Source organism: Pithys albifrons, chromosome 24, assembly GCF_047495875.1.
Source record: "Pithys albifrons albifrons isolate INPA30051 chromosome 24, PitAlb_v1, whole genome shotgun sequence".
Classification (NCBI taxonomy): Eukaryota; Metazoa; Chordata; class Aves; order Passeriformes; family Thamnophilidae; genus Pithys; species Pithys albifrons.
The window spans coordinates 37,786-62,218 of NC_092481.1; the positions used below are offsets into that span (position 1 = coordinate 37,786).

The 24,433-nt window shown below is 39.3% G+C and overlaps 1 protein-coding gene across 2 annotated transcripts in view; it reads left to right on the forward strand.

Moving 5' to 3' along the window:
- RLF (RLF zinc finger) overlaps positions 1-19,911 on the forward strand; it is a 48,151-nt gene extending 28,240 nt beyond the window's left edge. For both annotated transcript variants that reach the window (XM_071576781.1, XM_071576782.1), the window contains 4 exons: positions 260-462; positions 6,240-6,376; positions 12,226-12,367; positions 14,775-19,911. In XM_071576781.1, coding sequence (XP_071432882.1) covers positions 260-462; positions 6,240-6,376; positions 12,226-12,367; positions 14,775-19,499 — 5,207 coding nt within the window. In that variant the 3' untranslated portion in view covers positions 19,500-19,911. The remainder of the gene's footprint in view (positions 1-259; positions 463-6,239; positions 6,377-12,225; positions 12,368-14,774) is intronic.
- The last annotated feature ends 4,522 nt before the right edge of the window (positions 19,912-24,433 follow it).

Here is a 24,433-nt window from a genome sequence, read left to right on the forward strand (position 1 = left end):
TAGGTCCTTATTCCCTTACTGGTGCTGTCTTTGGAGGGGAACAGGGAATGGTGTGTGTATCTGTTTTCCATAGCCCAGCATTCTCTTCCTGCACAGTTTGGGAGAAGATAGTCCATTGGTGTCCCTTCCAGTCATGCTTAGAGTTTCATAAGAACGCTGACCATACTTACACAAGTTTGTATATGTGTGAATGCAGTGAGACAATTTCAGCTGTCACCTGTAAATTGGTCTATTCTCAAAGGCTTTTTTCTTTTCCTAGCTAATAAATTGATTACACGAGAAGGGCCTTCCTTTCTGCAGATGCGAATAAAACATTTGATGAAGTCAAACTGCATCCCCCAAGCCACTTTCTTGTCAAAATTGTGTGCAGATTCTCCAGAAATTGCAAATGTTTCATCTTTTCGCCAAGCCTACATCACATGTGTGTGTTCAATGCTGCCTAATGAAGACTCCATTAAGGAGGTTAGTAATCCACAGTCCCTTTTTAATGTATATTTATCAAGCATTTTAGAATTTATTTCTGTAATACCAAAAACTGAAGCTGAAGAGTGACACTGTTGCATCAGAGTTCCAAAAGTGGAATTATCTATTGCAGACTGCAGAAGAAAGAACATTTGTATGCTGCTGTAATAAGTATGTGTGTATGCGTGCTTGCTTTAGAGGTTAGATATGTTTGAAAGCTTGAAATAAAACTTACAACTTCAGTTCTAGTAGTAAGCAAAATATAATTGGAAAGCTGTCTTTTCTGACTGAGAGCAAAGGTACCAGAACAATTACTTTTCTTCTAGTTGTTCTGACCGAAGAAAGGAAGGTTTGGAAAAAAGAAAAAAACCAACAACAAAGCAAACAAAACCTCCTTTAGAGTTGTTCTTCCTGAACTCTGAACTCATTTTTAGTAATAGTCTTCCTGTTACATTAACAATCATAGCAGTGATTTGTGTTCATGCATTGCCATAGTAATTGTGGTCACACAACTGATTCTTGCTTCTGTTGCCTCTTGACGTCACACCCCTGTTAGCAGATCAGTTGACTTGTTACAGTTGTGTCCACTTGACATAGCTTTAAATTTGGACAATCTGAGTAAACCTCAGTGAAACTGGGGGAAGCCTGAGATATTAAAAAAAAAAAAGGCAATCCTGTCTGCATTTCCTGCGTGAGTGGCAGAATGTTCTTGTATATATAAACTATTTTAAAAAAAACATCCCTTTAATTTGGGTAGGTGTCTCCTCAGCCTGCACTTTGAGCCAGATTCCCCTCTGTGCTGTAGGAGCAGGGAATGCATTTAACAGCTCACTGCAGACCTGATGTGCATGGTGGACGTTTTGGAGTTTATGGGTAATTTGTTCTCAGATTAAATTGGCTGCTGAGGAATGACAGAGAAATCATATTAATTTGTGTGTTTAGTTTAATTTAAGGGTTGTGAATTGTAGCTGCAGCTGTTTTACTTGATACTCAGAGCCAGTATTACTCTTGCCAGTGAGGTATAAAAGTTGGGACACAGACTGATGAATAAAATCAAGTTATGGCAATTGCTTAATTAAACATTTAATGGAAAAACAAATCCACTAAGCATTGAAGCAGTATCTTAAAACAATACAGTTTATTGACTTAACTGGACCTGTAGCCAGCACTGTGAAAACTGTAAAGTTAGTGGTGTTTCAGTGCTGGAAAGTTGTAAATAACTGGTCATATAAGGATTTATTTGGCATGTTTCTTTGCATGCTCAGTCACAGGTGTTGTGTAGTTGGCACTCTTACAGAATTGCTGAAGTTCAAGACTTGCAAAACACTTTAGTTCACACCCTTGTTTTCAGAGGCAAGCATGCTACCTCCTGTCTTCCTCGGGTAGAAAGTTGTCAGGTCTAATGACATATGGGAAAAAAGGATGGGAAAAGGTGAAAGATGAAGAGTTCAGAGAATAGCAGCTGTTAGGGAATGAGAGATTGCAATGACCAAAAACCTAGCAGGGGAAAGAGGAAATAAATTGTAATAAAATAAACAAGGGTTAAGTGAAATTTGAAGTTCAAAGTAGGATGGGATAGGTAGAGGAACACAGCTTGGCTAAGATAGTAAATGTTACAGAAAGGCTGAATAGGAGTGAAGATAGTTTGGGGAGAATTGGAGAGAAGGAATTTGTGTTGGAAGATTAGGCAGTGTATGGTCATCCCTTTCCAGGAACTGGAAGTAATTGGGATGGCTAAGTCAGGTGTGGAAGTTAAATTGCTGAAGTCCTATAAGTTAAGGCTGGTAAACTACTTCTATCTATGTCTATAAACAATAACATACATGTGTATGTGTGTATATATCTGTGTGTGCATACGTCTATATGTACAGACATGTGCGTGCATGGCTGTGTATGGTTGTAATTCTCTATGTGTGTGTATACACTCTGTATAAAAGTTGCCCCTTGCATTTTTGATACGTCCTGGCACCCTGAATCAATCCTGAGGCACACATGTAACAAGGAATAAAATGATAGAATTGTTTGTTCATAAGTCTTGTGCTGCTCTTTGAGAATGTAGAAAGTAACAGAATTAAGGGTCAGTGTCAGGCTGAACAATTCCAATGTTTGGCTTGAATTTGCCAATTTTACCGGACCAGCTAAAATTCTTATTAAAGCAGGTCTCTTACACAGTAGTTAACTAAGTAGCCAGAAACACCTACTACTATTGCAAGAGCAAGAAGGCCCAAATGTTCCATAGTCTAAGGTGGTTTTTTCTGCTAGGCAAGTGCCAGCCACATGTAACAGTAAAACAGGGTTTTCAAATGCAACAACCAGTTAAAGCCAGATTAAGTGTTTTAGTTGTAACTGGTCAGCTCTGCTGTATGTGTCTTTGCTATGTCGCATATGAGCTTCATATAGCCATCTCATATTGTCAAAGTAGGGTTTGTTTAGTTTGGACTTCCTTTGGGAAAGATGGTTCCAAACTCGGAGAGTAAAGCACTTCAGGGACTCTGAATTTAAGAATATGCCCTTTATCCTATTCACAAAAAATTAAGTTGTGAAACAAACAGTCATCTTTTGGATGCCCTCTCCAAATAAGGAGTATTAACATGATGTCCTGCTAAGAAATGGTCGGTGGCTTAGGTTAAGTGGTAGGAATTTTTTATGGTGATAGAAAAAATGAAGTATCACTGTAATGTTACAACGTTTTCTTCAAACTAAAATGACATGGTAGACAAAGACAAGATAAACCTTACATGGTTGTATGTTCTGTGGAATAACTGTGAGGAGTTAAACTGGCATCCTTGTTAACAGGACACAGGATGACAGCATTTTTCAACAACACTAATTTTAAATAACTTGGCAGTGTTCATTCTGTAGTCCCATAAGTTTGAGTTGTTGTGATTGTAAAAGAACAAGAGTGGTCAGCATGCATGTTTAGTAAAGATGCTTTAGTAAGTGTCTGATTTGTCACTTAAGTGACTGACTGGATAATGCTGGATGGTTTCAAGATGTGCATTTGGTGTTTTGTCTCAAATATTAAAAACCCCACCCAAAATACAAGAAAAAAGAAAAAAAAATGCCACAAACAAAAAGCAAAACCCCAAGATCTGAAATGAGATGGATCACCATTTACCAAGTTTGAAGGAAACAGGACTTGAAACAAATTACCTTGTTGCTTACTCAGTAGTTAACGTCCTGAATGTGAGTCAGTTTGTCCAAAAGGAACACAAATTTCTATGTGAGGAGAGCAGCTCCAATGCACTGTGTGGCTGCAGGTCACTCCGAGCCCCAGGCTGTGTCTGTGCTGGAGCTGGTGTTGGTCGCTGTGATCCAGTGCACAGCAGAAATTCCAGGTCTTATGAGTGAGAAGTAACTGATGGCTATTAAAATGGTGGGGTTTATAATTTTGTAGCTTTAGAAAACCTAGTAAGCAGATTTTAAGTTTGTAGTTTTTAAAACAGAGGTGGTGGTGTTCAGCTATTGCCCTTTTAATGGAATTGATGATGAGTATGGTGTTTGTCAAGTTATGTCTGACCAAGTAACTCACAGGTAGCCTGCCATGTTGTCTTCAGATCTGTGAAGGAAACATGTTGTGTACTTACAGGCACTGACAACTTCTGTTTTTCTAAAATCTAAGACTCGGAAAAATCAGACTTTTATCAAATCGCTTGCAGGCAGCCTCTGCATCATTTAAGAATACTTGCTGTATGGAGGAGATGATGGTCGATATTGTGGAAATTACCAAAGAAGAAAGTTCGTGTCAGTTTTGTTTTTCCAAATTTGTTATATGAAATACACTGATAGAAATTGCAATGTATCAAGAGTAGGAACAGCTGAGTGGATAGAAGTGGTAGAATGGTATGAGAAGGCTGGAGTTGCCCAGCGGTCAGACATGTATTCACCTATACTTCCCACTCAAACTGCTAGCCTGTGTACCTCTAGTTACCTACCATAAGGAAGGTACTGCTGGCAAGGAATGTTGGGGCGAGATGGCATGCAGCAGTATTTTGTTAGCTATGTCAGCCCTGTTCTCTCCTGGGCAGTGGTGAGTATCTTAACAATTCTGCCATGCAGCCATTGGTATGGCCTTGTGTTTCCACCCTCCCCAGCCTGGTAGAGGTGGCGGTTGCTTTGCAGATACTGTCTGGGCTGATTATCTCTGACATGCAAGCAACAATGATGTCTGTCCCCTTAGACAGCAAAGCATTGTCACTTAAATCAGTCCCTAAGGTTTCTCTCTTGCCAGAGAGAGATGAGTCAGTGACAACCCCACCCCCCAAAAAACTAATCTGCTGTATTTTACTTTATCAAATGCAAAAGTGACACATCTGCAAGCCCTTGCAGCTTGTGAATTGCTCTGCTGCAAAGGGTCAGTCCTGGGTCTCAAGTTAAACAGCAAAAGTCAGGGGACCCTAGAAGAGGTTGACATTGCTCAATGAATTCCATTGTGAGGCCTGGATGGGAAACTGGGATGATATCCCTGCTTCTGCTCTTCCTGCTGAACGAGATGTCTCTGAAAATTAATTTATTTTAACTTTCTGATGTTTGTTTTTGTCATTATTTTTCATGATGAATAAGAAGTTTGAAATGTTTATAGTATCAACAGCTGCTAAAAGTAGGTGTTGCTAGAATACAAGTCTGTTCTGTGAAGTGAAATAGATCAGTGGAAAAATGTATTAAAAATAGTGTTGTCTTAATAGTAGAAGCTTTTCATAATTACTGTTTGTGCCTCATAACCAAGCTAACCTCCTGACTTGATACATAGATATGTACTACCTTAAGGAGGCTTTCCAAAACTTCATGGGATTTGTGTTTCCTTGTCATTTTTTAACCCCAGCCAGCAGCCAAGCCCCTCATAGCCACTTGCTCACTCCCCCACCAGCGGTATCAGGAAAAGAATCAGAAGGGTAAAAGTGAAAGAACGTGTAGGTTGAGGTAATTTAATAGGTGAAGCAAACCCAGAGATTAATTCACTTCTTCCCATGGGCAGGCAGGTGTTCAGCACTTCTAGGAGAGCAGGGAACCATCATACATAATGGAGACTTGGGATGACAAATGCCATGACTCCAAATATCACACCCTTCCTCCTTCCTCTCCACCTTTATATAATAAGCATGATGTCTTTGGTCACTTGGGGCCACCTGACCTGTCCTGACTGTGTCTCCTCTGAACTTCCCATGCACTTCCAGCTTTCTTGCCAGTACAAAAAGCGGAAGAAGCCTTGGCTCTGCTTAAGCACTGCTCAGCAATAACAAAAACATCCTGTGTCCAGCACAAATCCCAAAAGGCACTGGGAAAAAAATAAACTATACTCCTGCCAAAACCAGCACACTCCTCTAAATGCTTCTGTTTTTAACATTGTGCTTTTGAGTGTGGTTGTTCAGAATTAGCACCTCCAGACAAAGAGAAAAAGACTGGTGTTTTCACAACCCCTGACCTTGTTGGACCTGGCTTCTGATTTTCAAAAGTAACTCCAGAATACCTGCAAGTGCTGCAGGGAGAGGGAGTGGGAAGTTTTAGGTGGATGATTGCCACATGCAAGTATTTTACTAGGCTGCCCAAAAAGGAAAGTTGTCCCAAGAAAACATAGTACTGAGAACGGATCAGAACTAACACATGAATGTCTCATGCCATTCTGTAGCTGAAAGGCATGGCACAAACTCTGGATATTAAAAGGAGGTCTAATGTTTTGTTTGTGCATTTATGAGATCATTTCCTCTGATACAGTAAACACACATTACTTTTGTAAACATGATAGTAGAGTGCCTTTTAATATTTTTTTTTTCTTTAAGATTGCAAAGGTGGATTGCAAAGAAGTACTGGACATCATTTGTAATCTGGAATCTGAAGGACAAGAAAACACTGCATTTATTCTTTGTACAACATATCTCACACATCAGCTTCAAACAGCCAATGTGTATTGCTCTTGGTAAGTATAAGTATTGCTGCTACTGCTGTTTCTCACTGACTTTAGTGCTAGAGAATTAAGCTAATATAGTACAAAAGTACATGGAGAAAGTGGGTATCTCTTTGAGAAGTGCATCAGACTGAAGTGCTTTCTAAATAACTTGTGACAAAATAAATAATTGGTACAGTAATAGAGCAGTTAGACAAAAGTAATGTTTGAACCATTTAAAAATGAAATGGTACTCCCACTGTTGGCACGAGCTTTGGCAGGGTAGTAGAGCTGTCAGTGGTGCTGGGTCAGTGTTCTCTGGGTTGATATTCTATAACTGAGAATTGTAGACTAGGTCTTGGCCAAATTTTGGCTATAAAACTACTCTGCCCTCTTAACTGGCTGGATATTACAGAACCCTTTGTGCTTCTGTTTCAGCAAGGGCAAACTCCTAGAGCCAAGGCAGAGGAAGTGGTTTCTGCCCTTTACAAAATGGGTTTGCAGTTGTGGCTTTCAAGGCATAGCTAAATATGTGATTTTCTCCCATTTAAATGTTGATCTGGATAAAGTTTTACATAGGGAGACATACTGAGAATATCTTGAAAATTTGGATTCAGTTAGCAGTGGTATTCATGTACTCACGCCACATCTTAAAGCCATTAAGAAAAGCTTTTATAGAACTTTAGTGTCTGCAGGATGATTGACAGTTGAGCCAGGTCCACTCATCCGTACAAAAGGGCCAGAAGTATTTTGCATCTGCTTCAGGCCAGAAATGTCTTTTTGAGAAAAAGCATACCTTGTAGAGAGAAATAAACTTGTGGAACACTCAAGGAGGGGGAGAGTTCACCACACTTGAAGTTCTAGAGGATATTTTTCACTATCGAATTTTGTCATTAAAGATGAGATTAGAGGAGTCATGTCCAAAGGGATATAAGGCTAGAGTCCACCTCATGTTGTCTTTTTAAAGAAAGAAGCAAACAACTAATGTTCTTCTAGGGTGAATTATATTACTTGCTGTTGTGTTCAGTTCTAAAAGCTGTATCCCTAGGGTGCAAATGAAGAGGGTCAGACTTCCTGTTGTCTAACTATTGGGAGTGGAGAACAGCCTTAAGGATGTAGCATTTATTGTTACAGAATATCATCTCTTTTTTGTGAAAACAAATGTGGGTAGGTTTGTTGGTTTTTTTTTGCTTGGAGTATGAAGTCTGAACTAAAAGCACGTACCATTTGAGTGAAATTTTCAGATTCAGAGCTGTAGATTTCTCATCTCCATGTCAGTCTGACCTTGGGTGGGGCCTGCCTGAGACTAACACTACATAAAACATGGTGCAGCTGTAACATAAGTAGGTACTTGCACATCAGCTTTAAACTCTGCAAGCCTAGGTGACAGGCAGTGAAGGCTTGAAGATAAAAATGTTAGCACAGTCCAGCAACATAAGTATGTTGCTGCTCACAGAAGTTGTTGGCAGGTTGACATCAGTCATGCTGAGGTCTCATCATTACATCCATACTGTTGTTAGTCATTCTACAGAGAAAAGGTGCTGGGTCAAACTGCGCTGCTCTGTCCATGCATGCCACACATGCCCCCTTTGTTGCTGTCGCAACAGAATTCTCAAGTTTCAGCTGCCTTCCCCAAGGACAAGATAGGAGAATTGAAGTCTTCTATCTAACTGGAACACTGACATTGTATAGATTTATAAATTCAAGTTCTAGTGCTGTACCTAGCAGTCCTTGTAAAACAACATTACACACAACTGATGCCATCTGAAGAGAAAGAGAAGAGAAAGCTTCCAGGATGCTGGAGCACAGGTGGAAGAAGTCACCTTCTGATGGACTCCTGCCTTGTGAAACTGGTGTAATACTTCTTCACTATGAGGTTGCTTTCTCACTTTGAGGCTGTATAAGTCTATTTAAAAAATATTGGTGCTTGAAAGTTAGGATGCCTTGCTGGTCTGATGGTCTGCTGTGGTTCAATGAAGTGGCGTTTTCACTGACCTCCACCTGTGTTCCTTGGGACACATGTGTATTAGGCAGTTATTTAGCCACAAGGTAAGTGAATTCACATGGCTGATAAGACAAAACTTTCAATTTAGAGGATTGCTTTTGGCCAATCAGCCAGTTTAACTGAAGCAGCATGATATTCCATATTACAGATGTACTGGAAATTAAGCTCTGCTCCATACAAATTCTTCAATTGCTGAAATAATTGCAGGGGTGGTCTGGATCAGTACCCTGGAAAAAAGATAAGGTAGTGTTGCTTTCTGTACTGTGGTAAATTAAGCTCCGTCAAAAGCATGACAAAAGCCAGAACAGGCTGGAAAGGCAGGAAATGTGCAGATGGACTCACTGGATATTTAGTATCATCCTGCAGCTAAAACTAATATGTAGGAATGGCATGCTAGCGGGTGCTTGCGAGTCATTATATAGGCTTGAATATAGCATAAATATACATTTAATGAGTTAAATTGAATACATAAACTGAGAAATTCTCCTTTCTGTGACCAGCTGCTGTTTTTAAGGGGTAGCAATTGTTTAATTCACTTTAAATAAGGTCTTGCCTGGTTCAAAAAGGATTGTAACTGAATGGTTATTTTACTTCGTTTGATCTCCTCTACTTAAATTTTTTTTCTAACAATGTCATTAACATCTTTAGGATTTTGATAGCTAATAAGAAAATAAATTTTTTTGTGTATTTAGTCATAAGCATGCATAATGGTGTCAATAAATGATTTCACCTTTAATCAGCTTTCACAGTGTACTTTTGATGCATTATGTAATTTGATAGATCAGAACTGAGTGGTGACTAAAACATTTACCAAAGACCTTTAAGAGGAGAGCAGAGAGTCAGAAAAGCTGATACCATCTGTTACAGAGTCGTTTACAGGTCATCTTCCCTTTATGCTGTTACAGATTTGGGTCAGCAAGCAAGCCTTAGAGTCTTTGTGTACTTGGAAGTGTTCCACTCATCTGTAGGATCCCCAAATAAATTATTTCCTGCAAAATTCCCTCTTGGTTTTTAGAGTAGCAGTATGTTGATGAAAGATTCTGTGCTAGCCCCTGGCTGGCCTGTCACAGACACTGCTTGCTGCAAGCCAGTCCCTCATTCCCTTTCTTCTGCTCCATATCTTGTGTTATGCTGTGTCAGAGGGAACCAGTATAAGTGATCCAAATTGAAAGTATTCTGGTTTAGACAAAGGAAAAGACCTGTTGACAGCTGTGAACTGCAGGTGAAAAGGGAGAGTGTGTTTGGCACAAGCTTTGGTACCATATTCATACTTGAGCCACTCCTGACAGTTTGCTGCTAAAAAGCAGAACGTCCATTCTTGCCCTATTGTGGTTCCAGCTCACAAGGCTGCCTTATCTGTTGTCCTGACTCTGACCCTTCTGACCTCTAGGAAGCACATTATCTTACCCAGCCAAAACTGTGTAACTTTCTGCAGGTTAATGCTGATTACCCAGTGGTCAGACAAATTCTGGGGGAAGTGCAACACTGGAGCTTCTGGAAGCTGTTAAACCTCTTCAACTGTAGTATCACTCTATTTTTTGTTTCACTGTATCTTTTGCTCCTGTCTTCAGTGCCACACCATCTTCCTGATGGTGCAGTGCTAACTCCCCAGCTCAGCACAAATCTCTGACTGTATTCTTTTGTATTTGGAGAGGTTAAGCTGTTTGAAATAGGTTAGTTTAGCTCAGCTCACCCTCGAGCATCAACTGCATACTTCCAGGAGATCAATCCATCTAGGTATGTGAGTTAGCTCTTGGTGTCAAGCTTTATTTCATAGCTGAAGATGAAAGCAAACTTAGATTTCTAAGTGTTATTCCTCACCAAACTTGGAAAATTTTGCACTGGTTCTTGCTGAGATTCATAAAAGAATATGTAATGCTGCTCTTAAGATTGGAGGTACCTGCCGTGTTTGGAACTTGTTGCAGAAGTAGTGCTCCTCTGGGCAGTGGTTCTAAACAAGCTCATTGACGCAGTTCCAGGCAGTTCATCAATCCATAAAATAATCTATCTTTGCCGTTAAGTGTGAACTATAGCTAAGCACTAAAACTTCTCTAGTCTGACATGTTAGTAAACTTTTTTATTTTAAACTTCTAAGTACTGCTAGATATCTGTCTGTCTGAAGATCTTTCTGTTCTCTGCACTGCCCAAATAATCGGAGTTGTCCTTTTTTATCTTTCCATATATGTAAAGATTATCTGAGGAACACTTCTGCATCAATACTTGATCCCTTCCAGCAACATACTTTAGCTTTGCAGAAAGAAAGGGTAGGAGAAAGAGAACAGGGCAAACACTGAAAACTTACTGCTCTGCCAAAAAGCCTTAGGAATAAAGGGTTTCTTAGAGTGACATCCTTTTCTTGCTGTTCTCCTGGCTCCCAACTACATAAAGGCACTAAATAGGCATAAGAATGAGTTATGTCTTGATAAACTATATTTCAGGTTTTTTTGTTTCTGTTGTAGTAATGCTGACTTAAAATCTTTTATATATATTATATTATATATATATATATATATATATATATATATATATATATATATATATATATATATATATATTCTGTACTTTTCTTGCCTAAGCTTCCCTTCATACAGTTCTCCAATATTAGTCATCCTCATGATTAACTAAATTTTACATTTTGTCAGCTTTTTGGGCTAATGGAGAGTAGAAAACATTGCTGGTATTTTGGGTGCTTACCTTTCTTTTTCCTCTCTAGTTCTATTTTCGGAATGAAAGTTACAATGTCCTGGGTTGTTTTGCTTGGATGGTAATTCCTTGTAGGCCTGTCTGGCTTCTCAGCTGTCTCTTCTAGGCTGTGAAAGCGTGTTAATTACATTTCAAGGCCTTTAAATAATGCAGACAAAAAACTCTATAAACAAAATCTACAAAAACTGTTACCAGTAAATATTGTCCATTTTTGTGCAGTAAAGGAATATTCCAAGTCTGATCCAGGATAGATTCCCATTCCCCTTCCTTAGCGCTGAGAAGTAGGATTGCAGTAATTCAGAGGAAGAACCTTGCCAGCATTTGGTATAAAGTTAGCCTGGGTGCATGTTCTTGATGGTTGGTTCTCAAGGCTGTGACTCATCTTGCAGCCTTGTGTGTAGTTGATGAACACAGTAGGTAAGTTAACAAAGGTAAAGTTTGCTCTACCAAAGGAAGAGGAGAAAAGTTTTTCTCAAGTGATATTAAGAGATAGAGGTCCTATCACTGTAACACTTTTGGGCACTCCATGTGGTGGCTAAACAACAGCAAGTGACAGGTTGTATTCTTCAGTGGCTGTGATGTCTTGGTTATAATAAATTGCTTAACAGAACAGCTTTGTGCTCTCATGGTATGAGTAGGAAAGCATATAACTGCTCAGAGACAGCAGGCGACCCTCAGCTTACAGATTGTTTATATGATGTTTTGCAAAGGGTGTTCTCTGGGAGGGCCCTTCTAGTGGCAGCCACATCACCTGGCTGCAGGTGTCAGCAGCTAAGCTACTTGCCTAGTGGGAGAGAAGTGGCCATTTGCTATTATGATTCATCTTATCCTTTTTAAATTTCTGTGTGAAAAGTAAGAGTTCTACAAGCGTGTGACTGTTTTCCTTGTCTAGAAACGAGGTCCATGCAGCTATAGATGCCTGCATTAAGTGCGATTAACCCATGTCTTTCCCCAGTATTAGGAGATACATTGTGTTTTGTTCTGGTGCTTGTTTAGGAGTGAGGCACAGGAACAATTCTCTTCAGCGTTGCTCAGAGATCAGGACCTGATTGAAGTGGGTGCTGTCCTTGAATAACATTTACATTTTTCCTGGAGTCAGCTCTGAACAGAAGTGTGTGACTGCACAAGTTGCATGTCTGCAGTGTTCTTACTTTCTGCTTTCAACTCTTTGCAGGGAGCTGACACTTTTCTGGAGCAAGCTGCAGAGAAGAATAGATCCTTCTTTAGATTCCTTTTTGGAGAGATGTCGTCAGTTTGGCATCATTGCCAAAACACTACAGCATCTATTTTTCTTGATAAGAGTCATACAGTCTGAAGTAAGTAAACTACAGTCCCAACTTTTTGGATGCAGCCAGAACTGTTTACATGAATTTATTATTTTCTTAATAATTCTACTGAACTGACAAGAAATATAACTTCATTATTCATGCCTTCTGATTACGTGCCAAATAATGTACTAACAAAAATCTCTGGAAAATGCCTGCCACTGTAGTTTTGTGTTAGCCTGATCCTGTGAAGTGATCTTCAATCACTATGGGAGGGGTAGGTTTGTTACTTTGAAAGTACAGCATGATAGGATTTTGCAAACAAAGCATAGCTGTGTTTTGGTCTGCTGCCTGTTCAGAAACGAGGCACAGAAGAATTTTCTGCAGCATCTTTAAGAGTTGTAGACTTGACTGGAATGTCTCATATTTCTGTATTCTAAGAAAATACCACTTCCTCAAAATATGTAATATAATCACATCTGGACTTATGCTTTCTATTCTGATGCCTCTCTTTAGAAAGTCACAGAAAAGTGCAGAAGATGCTTGACAGCAGTTTTTATAAACTTGTCATCTCTGTTTAAGTACTAATGGGAAGACTTTAATTGATCTCAGGAGGCCAATCCAGCATGCTTCTTGTGAGCAAAGCTGCAGGATAGTTTGGCCACCACCCTTGCAGGATGGCTGACTGCTCAGTGTGACCACTGACTCTTGCAGTTGGTTGTTCTATAAATTCCTGTGTCCAGTTGCTATATGATAGTAAATTTGTGGAGGGCTGTTAGGAATGAAAAATAATCAGGCACACTTTAATGGAGGGAAAAAGAAACTAGCTGACACAGGATTTTAACTTTTGGTAGCAGTGTTACATGGATCCTAGGCCTTAAATTAGATACGGGATTTTTCCTTAGAATTAACACCATTTCCATAGGTTTTCAAACAGCATAGTTTTTGCACATGTAAAGTAGAATTTGCCACATTAACTTCAGTTTTATGAACATTTCAATAAACAGTGCTCTCTCCAGTTTATCTCTTTGCATTCTGTCATGGTCATGGTTTAATTCAGATTTAAGATGAATAAAACATACAAGATTCCTTTTTTTCAATTACGATTCTCTTCAGCTTCAGATTTGTTTGCCTCTGAGTCTCTTTCACTGGCTGGAGTTAGTACTGTGACCCAAATGAGTTACTAAGTGTGATTTGACAAGAGCAGCACAAGTGCCAAAGCCATGGCTTAGAGTCAGAGGAGATTCAGAAGGATTGGCATGATTGTCCTTTTGACAGGTCATAGAGGCTAAAAGTCTAATTTGGCAGAGATGCATTCCACCAGGGACTGCACAGAGACACGTTTGGTCCTAATTTCTCTGAAGTTGGCCTATTTCTACTTGTAAGACATGCATGAGTGCGCACTCTCTATATAAATCATAATGTATTGGTAACTGTATACCAAGTTTTTCTGTTTCCTGCTAAACCATATTAAAATGACTCCTGGAGAAATAGCTTTTAACACTTTTACTGAATTAAAAAAGCACGGCATGATGGCCAGTGGGCAGTGAATGATGAGTATAAGGGCTTGCTAATTCTGTTAACTAGTTCTTAGTTCTTTTGGATGATTACAGTCTGGGCTGGTGCAGGTATGGTTGTGGTAGCCACGTGTCAGCTCTCTTAAGTTATTCATAAGTATCTTCGCTGTTACTTATCTTTACTAAAAATGTCTAAATAATTACTTCATGCATTCAGATTCTTTATGCTGAAAGATATGCCTTTGGAACAAGGTAACTTTCAATTTTGTCTATGTAGAATTTGGAATATGTAATTTCTTTAATCAGCATGTGATTAGTATAGGTATCTTCCTGATACTGTTGAGCAGCACCTCAGAGTTGCACAGACTTCTCAGAAACTGTTTGGAGGTGAAACACCAGTTATCTTCATCAAGAGTCATTTCTGCTACTGTACTGCTAATACTTTGGAAGGTTATTTTGTTCCAGGGAGTGAATTTGTGTAAATTTCCTTATTACACAGTACCCTATGTTCTAAATTAATATCCCGTGTGGATGCTGCAGGAGGAATGTACAGAGAAGATTTACACCATTCTCTTTTAGACATCTGTCTTATGGTTGAGAGTCACTCAGTTAAGAGAGAGAGGAGTTAGAAAGATGTTAGAACATCTAAGAAAGTTAGAACATCTAATGCCTAAACTAGAATGCAGTAAGTGTGCAGTGGTTCCCATCACTTGAAAAGCAGAACAGGTTCCTGACATAACAATCAACAGTTCTCTAGGGGGTTCTCAGTGACTCAGGCACTTGATGCTCAGAATCCCAAATGCATTTGGAATGGGCTTAGTCTATTGGAAGCTCTCGTTGCACATTTGGCTTTTTTTAGAAAGAATGTACTTATCAAAGAAAAGATACATTTGTTTTGTGACCATTTGTTGTTTGTGTTTTTCTGTTTTTTTTTTAAACAGGCAGAAGAAGCGGGACTTGCTGTGTCTGTTTTGTTATGTGTGAGAGCCCTTCAGATCAGATCCAGTGGAAGTGATGAAATGAAGACATCAGTGTGTAAAACAATTGCATGCCTTTTACCAGAAGACCTTGAAGTTAGAAGAGCCTGTCAGCTCACAGAATTTTTACTTGAGCCAACTTTGAGTGGATTTAATGCTTTAGAAGAGCTCTATATGCAGCCAGACCAAAAATTTGATGAAGAAAATGCAGTGGTTCCAAATTCACTCCGCTGTGAGTTGCTGTTAGCTTTGAAAGCGTATTGGCCATTTGATCCTGAATTTTGGGACTGGAAGACTTTAAAGCGCCATTGCCTTAAACTGTTAGGGAAGGCAGCTTCTGATTCCGAAGATGATGCAGGTTGTTATATGTCACTCAATGAAACTGACATGTTAGAAACTTTCTTCAGTGACTATGATGAGACAAAAGAACACAAATATTATGATGGGAAAGACACAATGAACCACCCTAAGGAAAAATCAAGAATAAAAAAACCAATTGGTTCTTCAGAAAGATACCAGAGATGGCTTCAATACAAGTTTTTTTGTGTGCTCTGCAAAAGGGAATGTATAGAGGCCAGAATACTGCATCATTCTAAGATGCATATGGAAGATGGTGTTTATACGTGTCCCGTATGCACTAAAAAGTTCAAGAGAAAGGAATTTTTTGTACCACATGTAATGGAACATGTTAAAATGCCACCTAGTAGAACACATAGGCCTAAGAAGAAAATAATTCTGAGAAAAGAGAGATCACCACAGAAGACATCAGCTTCCAGTAGCCCACCCCCAGCATTTCAGGAAAGGTCGCACCAGTCACAGTTCCCTGAAAGCTTTGACAATGACACACATGAGTATGTCACATTCAGCCAACTGGAAAATTGCCAGCTGCAAGACAGAGACATCTACCCATGTCCTGGGACAGATTGTTCTAGAGTGTTTAAACAGTTTAAATACTTAAGTGTACATCTGAAAGCTGAACATCAAAACAATGATGAGAATGCAAAACACTACTTGGATATGAAAAACAGGAGGGAGAAGTGTGCTTTCTGCCGCCGGCACTTCATGACGTCCTTCCACTTGCGGGAACATGAGCGCGTGCACTGTGGGCCTCAGCCATACATGTGTGTGTCCATGGACTGCTACGCCAGGTTTGGCTCAGTTAATGAGCTGCTCAATCACAAACAAACACATGATGATCTTCGTTATAAATGTGAGCTAAATGGCTGTAATATTGTTTTCAGTGACTTAGGACAGCTTTACCATCACGAGGCACAGCACTTCAGAGATGCATCGTACACCTGCAACTTCTTTGGTTGCAAAAAGTTTTATTATTCAAAAACTGAATTTCAGAATCATCTTGCAGCACATAATATCCAAGTGTCAAATGGGGAAGGGAAGCAAATGCTGAACCTTGAAGGGTCAGTTTCAAAAGACAAATGCAGTTATCTCCCAGAGTCTCAGCTTCTTGAACAATCTGAAAATTCCAATCTGAATGATAACTTGCATCCCTCAGGCTCTCAGGAAATTTCACAGGTGAAGGAAGAATCTCTCTCTGACAGTGAGGATCTGAACAGCGAAAGTAATTGCAGCCTGCATTGTGGTGAGCACAGGGTAGATGCTACAGTAAGCCAAGGTCAGGCATCTCCTCTGCTGCTTGAAACAGTGTCTCACAACCAGTCAGTTCCAGGTTTAGTTGTGTCCCAGGAAGGAGTCTTCCATCCAACAAATGTGAAACAACAGTGTTCCAATGTGGCAGTTTGCTTTGATGACAAAACCCTTTCCTATGGTTTTGAAGGCTGCTGTTCCATCCACAAAAATTCCAGAAGTATGCAAAAACACCTTCGAAGGGCCCATCCATACAACTTTAAAGGTAAAAGAAATATGGAGATGAAAACTAAATACTTTCTTGATCTGTTGAGTGATGCTCAGGACAGCAAATTCCCTACAGACACGAATACAGACTTAGGTCATAATTCTGATACAAATGCTGACTCTCCAAAAAGCGTGTATTCTGATTTAGATGCTAAAGGAAGCAATGGTCTGAAGGAGGAAACTTGTCCTTCTTCCCCAGAAACATCATTTTATGACAGTTCTAAAGAATCAAATACTGAAGATAACATGTTGGAACTAATGTTAGGCTTGAAACATCTAAGCTTAAAAAATGCTAACATTCAGAATTCTTCAAGACACAAACCTTTTCTAGGCTATTCATCTAGGGATGCCAAGTGCCCTGAGTTAGTTGATGAAACTACCTCAAAATTCCAGCTTCAAGAGCAACAAGATAATTTACCTAGCCAATACCTTACTCAACTGGCAGCTAAACCATTTTTCTGTGAATGTCAAGGATGTACATGTGAGTTTGTGACCAGAGAAGCTCTCTTAATGCATTATGTTAAAAAGCATAACTATTCAAAGGAAATGGTTCTTCAGCTAAATATGTTTCAGCATCGGTATTCACCATTTAAGTGTCATATTTGCCAAAGGTCGTTTACAAGAAAAACACACCTTCGAATTCACTATAGAAACAAACATCAAATTGGCTGCGAGAGGGTCGCTCACAAAGTGTGTCCTAATGAAAAACTTGATCATGTAGGTTTATGTGCAGAGGACATGCATAAAAACAGGACTGCTCCAGCACCCGCCTGTGCAAACAGTGTTGGATTCACTGAACATTTGGACCACTCTGAACAGCTGTGCCACCCGAAAAAGGATGACTGCTGTTCTGAGACAGACTTGGAGTCCATTGAAGAGACAGACAACAATGTAACAAGAAAAGCAACTAACGTAGCTTCTCTGGACAGTCATAGGGAAGAACTGGAAGCAAGACAGGGAAGAGGAAGCAAAAGAACTGTTGCTAAAGGAAACTTATGTTACATACTGCATAAGTACCACAAACCATTTCATTGTATACATAAAAGCTGCAACTCAGCATTTACAAACCAGAAAGGTTTGATTCGCCATTACAGAACTGTTCATCAGTACAATAAGGAACAGCTCTGCTTAGAAAAAGACAAAGCAAGAACAAAAAGGGAACTTGTCAAATGTAAAAAAATATTTGCATGCAAACACAAAGAGTGTGGTAAGCGTTTTCTGTGTTCTAAAGCTCTTGCTAAGCATTGTAGTGACTTCCACAATGAAATCTTAGAAGATCAAAAACTGCTTTCTGAAGCTGAGTCTGCCAGATTTGCTTGTAACCAAGCCCACTGCCCTGCTGTATTTTATACTTTCAATAGGCTTAAACAGCATCTAATAGAAGAACATGCCAGTGAAGAAAAATTAAACAAAGTTTTTGAAATCCATTGTGACCTTAATGGCTGCAATCGAATTTTCACAAATTATAGTAACTATTCTCAACATGTGTATTTCAGACACAATGAATATTACGATAGTCTCTTTGGAAATCACAAAGAGGAGGAAGATAATGAAGATAAAAATGAGCAAAATTATTTGAAAGACAGCTTTGACAGAAGCAAGCAGAATGGGAAGCAATTAAAAGAAAAAGCTAGAAGAATTAGCAGAAGTAGAGAAAAGCATTTACTGAGTTTCAAAACAAAAGAGGAAGCCCTGCAAATGTGCAAAGAGAAGTCTAACCAGACCCAGTATCCCTGCATGGTCCAAGGGTGTCTGTCTGTTGTCAAACTGGAAAGCAGCATAGTGAGGCACTATAAGCGCACACACCAGATGACCAACATGTACATAGAGCAGCACCTTCGGAAACTTGTTCTTTGTGTTAAATGTGGCATCATGATTGAAAAGCAGTCTTGCTCTGACACAGCTTCAGACTTGGATAAAAAAGGTGTAGAAGTTAATGAGGATAAATCAGCTAATCCTGAGCCTGTGCAAGAAAGTGACAAACTTCTTGTTCCAAACCCTGCCTGTGATCCTCCAGACATGAGCAATGAAGACCAAAAACAAAGTCCACCTAGTAGTGTGAGTTTTGATGACAGTGCCTTTGTGAATTCAGGCACTTTAAAGTATAACCATAGCTCAAAGAACATCTGTTTGGAAGAACCTAATGTCAGGGAGACAGCTATGTCTAAAACTGAAGATTTTTCTGAAAACAGTGAAAGAGAGAATAGCTCTTGTTTCTCCAGTTTACAAATAGAGTTGCCAAGAGAGAAAAGCCCAGAAAGATGTCAGCATAGTGCAGTTAATCTGAATGCAAAAAGAAATGTACTTTGTGCTACAAAAGATAAATTTCAGAAGCCTCCGGTGCCCAAGCCATTTGATTTAAAGACATATAAACCAATGGGATTTGAGTCTTCATTTTTAAAATTTATTCAGGAAAGTGAGGGAAAAGATGATGATGACGATGATGATTGTGATGAGGTAGTAGAATGGGAGTCTCCAGAGCAGTTGCCAATAGAAGAAACCTTGCAGAAAGAGGGAGACAATCAGGGGGATACACCAGTAAACAACTTTGTAAATGATGAAAATGTAATAACCCCGAATAATCCTGGACAGCTAACAGAGATCCAGCCCTTGCTGTCAGAGTCCTCATCTGCCCCTTCTTTAGAAAATCTGAGGGCAATCTTGGACAAGGCCCTAACAGACTGTGGAGACCTTGCCTTAAAACAGCTGCATTACTTACGACCAGTAGTTGTTCTTGAAAGATCCAAGTTTTCCACACCTCTCATAGACTTATTTCCAACAAAAAAGGCAGATGAGCTGTGTGTAGGAAGTACATAGGTAGCTTTACTTAGAGCAGATTGCCTCCACTACTGCTATATGGGGAGAACTTCAAATTAGAACAGTAATTGTTACAGTACACACTTTTAGGTTACTTTAGACTGTTTAATTCCATGAATGTATAATACCTGTCAAAAGTATTGGCCAAGTTAATTTAGCTCCCCATTTTTTTCAATGAACAATGCTGATTTTGGTGCTATTTAACACATCGGAATACTGGGGGCTTCCTCTTGAAGAGTAAATGTGCATGATTGTATATGGAACAAGTACTGGGAGTACCAGGGTTTGGGGGTGATGGAATTATTACTTGACTTGAATGTGCACCCTAGGGTGCTTTGTGTAACATATTGTACACTACAGCATCTTATATTTTTTGAGTTATGAGTTTCAATAAATTACAGTTTTTCACCCATTTGTTTACTGTACAGTAAATCTTTAATGTGCTTTACTTGTAATTGAGTTTGGGACCATTCTGAGTGCATTGGAAAATGTTGCTAAAGTTTTATGCATTTGTAGATAATTTATCAGACTGATGAAATACAGAAAAGTAAAGCATTACATTTTATTTTACAACATTCTCTGTGCATTTTTCAGATTTGAAAGAAGTATAATAGTAAAGGCAGAAAGCACTTGCCAATTAGGGACAAGAAGATCCTTGTTCCTTTAAAGGCAGAAGGTGCTTCTGAAACTGTATGGCACCACCTGACTGTGTGAGGAGTGTTGGCAGACTTCCAAACAAGTTGTGTCACCTGAAAGTATCAGTGCACATTTTGAGTTCCCTGGTTAGGTTTTTTGACAGTGAATAAAATCTAGCTGGAAGATTCAACAGAAAAGTCAGGTAATATTTTAAGATATGTTTCTTAAAGTTTTGCATCTCATTTCTTGCCACACTTGTGGCTACATCATGAGGCTCAAAATCACTGTTCCCTGTGAATGGTATTTCCCCATCTCCATGTGGAGGCTAATGAGCAAGCAGTAATCAGCTTCTTACTGGTTTAGGGCTTGGGTGTTGTTGGCGTGTTTTGGGTTTTATACTGTGGTCTGAAAAGCAGCAGTGGAAAGGAAATTAAGAAAACGTCGGGAAATGTGGTTTAAAACAGACCATGAGTACTGAATAGGTGCAGGAATGGTGACGGTTATTAAGCTGTCTACTGAACTGTGGTTTGACCAAAACTAGGCAGAAACAGCATTTTTGTACTGCACTTAGAAAAAAAGTTATTTGGGCATCTTAAAGTCAGATGAAAAATCCTACACAAAGCAAAAGAAGTGTAGTTTATTGCTTACCTTTTCCTATTTTTTCCTCTCTCTGAACCATAAGCTTCTTGTAATGAAAGAAATATGGTGCATGAATCTTCCCATGAGTTTTTAAAAATGGAAGTAAGTTACCATCAAAAGGTTAGGTACTGTAAGCAGGGTCAGACACATTTCAGTGTGTTCCAGAGTCACTTGTGTCTCTTTAAAACAACAAAAAAACCCCCTTTTAATGTCTGTCTTGTGTCATGTTTTAACATACTTGAATCTTCAAGGCCCTCAGAATCGAAGAGATTAACTGCAGGCTTATAGATATGTGATGACTGCTTCAGCCCAGAGAGATCCCAGTAGCCTGCTAGGGGTTTGAGTACCCCATAAAGCAACCTGTCCCTTTCATGGTCCACATAAATAGTAAATTCCTTGAGGTTTTGACCCAGTCAAGCAGCTGTACTTCTATTAGATAACCAGTTTCAAATATGACAGTATAAAGAATTCAAACATTTAAAAGCTTTGAATCAGAGAAATGAGATGAGAATGCAGGATGAAATGATACAGAAAATACATGTACATATGCCACAGACCAGAGAAGTGGTGAGACACAGGCAGGGTGCAAGCTTTGGCTTTGTTTAGTCCTAATAAATGTAACAAATCTTTTAAAAAGTAGTTTTGATGTCATTGATGGCTTCCTGCAACTTAAGACATGGTGAGTATAGTTAGGAAAATGGCAATGATTAAATGCAAGACTGATACTGAATGTGATGTATTAACTGGCTCCTAAGAGACCAGTAAAGGTCTTTCTACATGGGGAACAGCAGGGAGAGAAAGATTTTACCAAAGCAATTAGCGGAAAACTTAAAAGGCAGGAGACAGTTTTGTGATGACTCCTGAGGCTGACAGGTTTTCATAAGAAATTTGGAAGGTAATATGGCTTGTTTATGTGGGCTAGAAACAATAAAAAAAATTAAACATTAGAATTGGAATTCATTTCCAAGGTGGTGCTTTATGATTTAGATGCAGCTTTTGGTAAATGGACTGTTTAAGGTATTACATAGTAAATAATGTGGACTTAAGAGGGTTTTTTATATGTAGTTTTTGACTTGTTATAATACGGTTGCAAACCTGAAGGTTTTTAAACACAGGTTTTCCTTTCCACTTTCATTGGACAGTTGGTGGTAGACTGACAGGTGGAAGTTTGTTTACCTGGAGTAACAGTTCAGTGACCGTTTTACCTATAATACACAAGAAAACCCTTTAGAGAAGTGTGCATTGATTCCTTTATACTTCATATATCATTGCCAGTGAACAACCTTGTGGAGTTTGGGAATTAATTCTTTTTATAATTAGAAATATTCTGGGACCACAGAAGTTGTCCAAAAATAAGGAACAAAAGAATTTCTGCCTGTCATGGTGGAAGCTTCTCTGCTTCATTTTAAATCTGTGGCTTTGAGTTTGCGTTTCCTGTATGTTCATGTAAGCTCTACTGCAAACTTGCCACCAAAGAACTTTACTAAATCATACAAAATTACACTTATATAATCCTACTGTGCTTAAACTATGTATTAAACTTCTTCAGAGTTCCAGCTTTTCTGTTAAAAATTTAATCCCGCCACTTTACATAAACAATTTTGGATATTACACGTGAATTCTGTGACAATTCTGTAATCCCACAGAACAACTTGTAAGTGAAACTTTCACTTCCTCAGAAGTAAATCTGCTCTTACCAAATGAGTTACTGCATGTGTGTAAATCACCACCACTGCACACAGGGCAGGCTGGTACTTGGTGCATATCTGGTGTTACAGAGCCTGTTGAGTAGGTTGCTGCTGTTCAGTTACTGCTGTTTCCATAGGCTGGGATATAGTGCAGACAGACATCATTTCTGTCTGCCAGATGTGGAGACAAGTCCTGCGACACTCCTTAGTCCAAGAGTTGCATTTACAAAGTGGTGAGTGAGTTTTCCTCAGGGGCTGCACAAAAGCGTCTTGGGAGTGTTTTCCTGTGGTGCAGTGGCACCCTGTGCACTGCTAGGACTTGTGGGCTCAAGCTTTTCATATTTCTGTTGAAAGATACCAGTGCAGCCACTGATCAGTCATTTCCTTCCTCATGGCAGAAATTATATCTTGCCCATTTCAGAGACTGACAGTGTATTTCAGTCTTTGAACTCCACTTGTTTATCATCCAAAAAAAGGCAATGCTGTCTCAGCGAGTTAATAGGTGTCACAGCATCAAAACTGTACACCTTGAATCCACATTATTTATCCCAGTTTCTTCTTGGGCTTGTTTATCTGGTCTAATTGCCTGGCACAGGTGGATACCAGGAAAGGAGGCCACAAAAGTGTAAAGTTTTCACTGTCTATTTCTGTTTTCATACCATGAGGTAGCCATCGTTTTCCCTTCCAAGTGCTGCCAGAACTTGTCTTACAGTGAAGATGTAACATTTCCAGGTTCTTGCTTTCAGACATACCAGGGAAATGTTTTGTTCCACAGCAAAGGAACACCACATCACACTGACTTCCTAAAAAAAAAAAGGAATTACTGTGGACAGCAGATGCCTCAGAAAACACAGGTGCAAGTTCATAACCAGGAGATGTTGCTTTCATTTTTAAAATTACTGCCTTCAGATGTGTGGATTTTATTGGACAACGGTTGTGCATGCCTAAATTCACAAGGCTATGGGGCTGCCCAGCCATGTTCCCCTGACTAGTAAAGTCCAGTAAATACCTTTCCAAATCTTCCAGGCTGACTTCTGTCCTTCTGCCAGGGCTCTCAGCAGAGCCAACAGGTTAATTCCATGGATTTTGTTGCCAGTTGTTTTCTGCTTCCCTTTGCTCATACAAAATCTTTGAAATTTATGATGCTAGTAAGGCCTTGTGATGTTATTTTGCAAATTCTGCACCTTGACTAACATGAATTATTTGAGAGAAATTCAATTTAAGTGCTCCCACGTCTTGAAAAGAATCTGAGCATGGTTATGGCAGAGAGCAGGGGAATCTCAAACCACTTTGCCTTTCTCTGGCCCTGTCACCTGATAAACCTGCTCTCCCCTCTAAAGTGCCAGCCAGTAGCAGGCCTGACTGGGAGCGGCACTGCCTTGTCTGCCCTGGCAGTATTTCTTCTTCAGGAACATACCACCTTACAGAAAATGTTAGGGTTCAATATATTTTACAGGTCCTTCTGCTAAATAGTTAACCAAGGTAACTGATAAAAAATGAGACAATGAAGTTGGCATTATTTTATTAAAAGTTAATGATTAAAAATAGAGTAGTTCTCTTATACTTTGGTAGAAATTAGATCAATGACTGACACTAAAATGCCATATCAAGAACTGACTAAAAAGGAGCATTCTTTAACTCCCCTTTTACTCTGTCTCTCTCATGTTACGCAGTTGCTGTGCTCTGTGTGGCACGTATGTCCCCAGTGCTGCTGGGTGAGCTGTGGATTTCAGCAGCACCATGCTGTCTTTAACAGAGAAAAATAAGAAGCAGGTTTTCTGGCTCTAAGTAAATATTTGATTCCTTGTAGGGCTTTATCACTTTTTATTTCCCAAAACATTTTTGGTTTATTCTAACTCAAGAAAAGAGATGTGCTTACCTTTGGAATGAACTGAGTTGGGCAAAACCATGACAAGAAGTGCTTAAAGTGTTGTAAAACAGTGAGGATTCACCCTTCCCTTGTATCACAGA